The sequence below is a fragment of the Cariama cristata genome, unplaced genomic scaffold (genome assembly GCF_000690535.1).
Source record: "Cariama cristata isolate BGI_N322 unplaced genomic scaffold, ASM69053v1 scaffold4024, whole genome shotgun sequence".
In the NCBI taxonomy this organism is placed as follows: Eukaryota; Metazoa; Chordata; class Aves; order Cariamiformes; family Cariamidae; genus Cariama; species Cariama cristata.
Window position 1 is genome coordinate 52,686 of NW_009612200.1, and position 3,174 is coordinate 55,859.

The 3,174-nt window shown below is 36.2% G+C and overlaps 1 protein-coding gene across 1 annotated transcript in view; it reads left to right on the forward strand.

Annotated features, from left to right (window-relative positions):
- Window positions 1-1,878, forward strand: part of LOC104160396 (probable phospholipid-transporting ATPase IH) — a gene marked incomplete at its 3' end in the record, with an annotated part of 51,513 nt that extends 49,635 nt beyond the window's left edge. Inside the window, exons 14-15 of the mRNA XM_009698509.1 lie at window positions 1,357-1,520; window positions 1,807-1,878. Coding sequence (XP_009696811.1) covers window positions 1,357-1,520; window positions 1,807-1,878 — 236 coding nt within the window. The remainder of the gene's footprint in view (window positions 1-1,356; window positions 1,521-1,806) is intronic.
- Window positions 1,879-3,174: the final 1,296 nt, after the last annotated feature.

A 3,174-nucleotide genomic window follows, 5' to 3' on the forward strand; every position in this document is an offset into this window, starting at 1 on the left:
CATGAAAATTGAACTGTGCTGATGAAGGGAATACTAGAAGTATAACATCCTTGAATTTCACTAATCAAAGTAGGTAACTGCAGGAAATTTTAACTGCCTAGACATTTTCCTTTCCTAGTTTAGAGTAAGATTTAAAGGCTTAATAAGAAGTTTCGCAACTTACTGCAGCTGTAGAACTGCATTAAGTAAAACTCAAAAATATAGAACTTTTGTGGTTAATAGCCAACAAAACGTAATAGCTGGTTTCCGTTTAACATTAGCTACAATAAGGAGGTGAAGGCAGGAAACTCCGTAAGGGGGAAAGTGAGTGCTCAAAGCAAACACTTACTTAGTCATCGCTGACTGAAGATGTGGCCAGGGAATGGTTTATGATCAAATTAAGTTACTTTTAAATGTGACTTAATATAGCCACATCTGGAATGTGCTACACACAGCATGTATGCGCTGTGGCTTTTTTGCTGCCTAACCCCAAGTTAGTTGAAAGTTAAGGAGACTTCACATGTCAACTGAGTAGCAGGGTGTAAACAGGCAGGATAATCATAGCCAAAGTACAATATTTGTAAATATAGCAATACAATCGCAAATCATATTTTGGCCATACCCTTCACTGTGGCAAAACAAGACTTCTTAAAATACGTTGGTGTAATTCAGCAGTCTTATGGCTCTCACCCGTGGCCCTGAGCATGTGGTCCCAAGGTAGGCTGGTTTTGTATTGGAATTGCAATGACCCAGACAGTTCATATTGAACAGCACAGATGAGTAAGATTCAGACACAAAGATACAGGTAGAACATCACCAGGTATCCATGAAATAAAAATCCCTTTCTGGTGTCAGAAGCTGTCGTTACCAAACCATCTGAAACTTTATGGAAGTTGTTGGCTCCAGCTGCCAAAGTGTCGACACACCTTTTATTTTATAGAGCTCTGAGAGGGGTTCAAGCTGCATGAGAAACTGAAATCTGTAAAGCCTGTTAACGCTTACCCTCCAGGTGCTGTGTCCTTCTGTCTGGACTCAGGACTCCTAAAGTTGTACCTTGACTAGTATTTAATACAGGTTGTTAAAGGTTAAGCAAAAGTGAAGAAAAAACCCTTTAGCCACATGAGGCACTCAGAGGAGGCAAAAGATGCACACTCTTTTTTGGGCATCGGCAGTAGCACTAGCAGCTGTGCAGCAGTTGTGTGGTTACCACTGGGAAAGACTTGGCTGCCCCTAAAGGGCAGGTGACCTGTGATGCTGCCTTGGTCTCGTAATAACTCGTAGTAATCTGTGACATTGCCAACCTGCTGAAAGAAGAGTTTTCAAAGGAACGCTTGAAAGCGATCACACATAATGACAACGCTTCCTTTTGTATTTTAGGAGAGAGAGGAACTATTTTTCCGAGCTCTTTGCCTTTGTCACACTGTTCAGGTAAAAGATGATGACAGTGTAGATGGATTGAAGAAAAACCAGCTCTCAAGAAGATCTTGCATATATATTTCATCATCACCTGATGAAGTTGCTTTAGTTGAGGGAATACAGAGGTATGTGTGTAATTAGGTATTATAGTTTTTTAATCCAGAGATCTAATCACCGAAGTTCAAAATTGTTTTCAGCACAAAAATTGTAATAACAAACACCAAATCATCTAGAGCTGATGATTTTCTTTGCATACAGTCATCATTATTCATATTCCTAAATGAAATAAAAATAGGTGTTTTTTTTCTTCTTTCAGAAGATAAACTTGGTCTTAAATCCTTATGACGTGCTTAAACTGGATAATTATATATTTCTTGTATTCATTCTCTTGATGTGTGTTTCATTTTACAGACTTGGTTACACCTATCTAAGGCTGAAGGACAATTTTATGGAGATCTTAAACCGGGAAAATAACATAGAGAAGTGAGTGGTTAAAAATATAACAAAATAGACTGATGAGTTTTTTACTGATGTACTTAATAAATCATTCTTTTCCTATACACTAATTTTTAAATCAGAAAAGTCAGAAATGGTACATTTTAGTAGAAAAATAAGTGATCTACTAATATTTATAATTTTAATAGACCCTGTAGTTGTATATTTTCACTCTGTTAGTTTGACAGTATATGCAGTACAAAATATTAATATAACAACAAAGATGTGGTGTGGGGTTCATGACCTAATCTAATAGTTCCTAATAGTTTTAGGAACTATGGGTATTTTTCCTTTTTTATATGGTAAATAATATTTTCTTAATGTACCCCATTTGTTGTTCGCCAGTAATCTGTATAATTTACAGGAGAGTAATATCCATAGAATAAAGTTTTATAGCTGGTTCAAAGGAAATTTAAAACATATACTGTTTTTCTGTTGTTTTCCTTTGACATTCCTTGATGTAGAATAAATCTTGTAGACCATAATATGAGTAAAGTTTTCAGTGACATTTAAGTAGTACAGCTGTTTAATGGGTTGTACATACTTTTGAAAATGTTACCTTACACTTCTGTAGATGTCTGCTGGTTAAGACTATTGTATATCTGCGTCTTCCTGCATGTGTACTCTACTACCTACACAGGGACTCCTGGACACAAATATAGGAACCCTGCTGTTATTTTTCCCCCTTTCAGGGGAATGTGGAGGATTTTTTTTGAAGGTTACTTTAGACTTTTGTGGCTCAACTCATAAGAACTGGAATCAGTATAATTTGGTGATTTATGAAAGTACTGTAATTATGAGGAATTGTCTCCAAAATATGTCACAATTTGTACACGTAGGCGTGATCCAGCTCCTCGTTAGAATCTGTTGTAGCTTTTAATGAAGTAAACAGTGTGACCTTGCACAGGTTTGAATCCCAGGCTGTTGTAAGGACTTAGAACTGAATTATCTAATTAGACAAGCAGATCTATTCTGTAAGCAAAATATTAACACAGATGATTCCTGAAGAGATTGGGATTAATGACTAGGATGCTTATGTTTGTGCTCGAAAAAGGGGGGGCCTCTTAGATGAAAGGAAATAGGTAAGAGAGTAAATGATAAAAGTATATAAACTGATGAATTATACAGAAACAGTACAGCAGGAGCCTTGTGTTCATTTTTCTTCCTAGAAAGGAGAGGAACATGGGATAAAATCAAATTATAGAAACAATGGCAAATATAAAACCAGTGAAAATAAATGTTTTTTCACTTGAGTAACTTATCAGTCAACACTTGAGCATGATT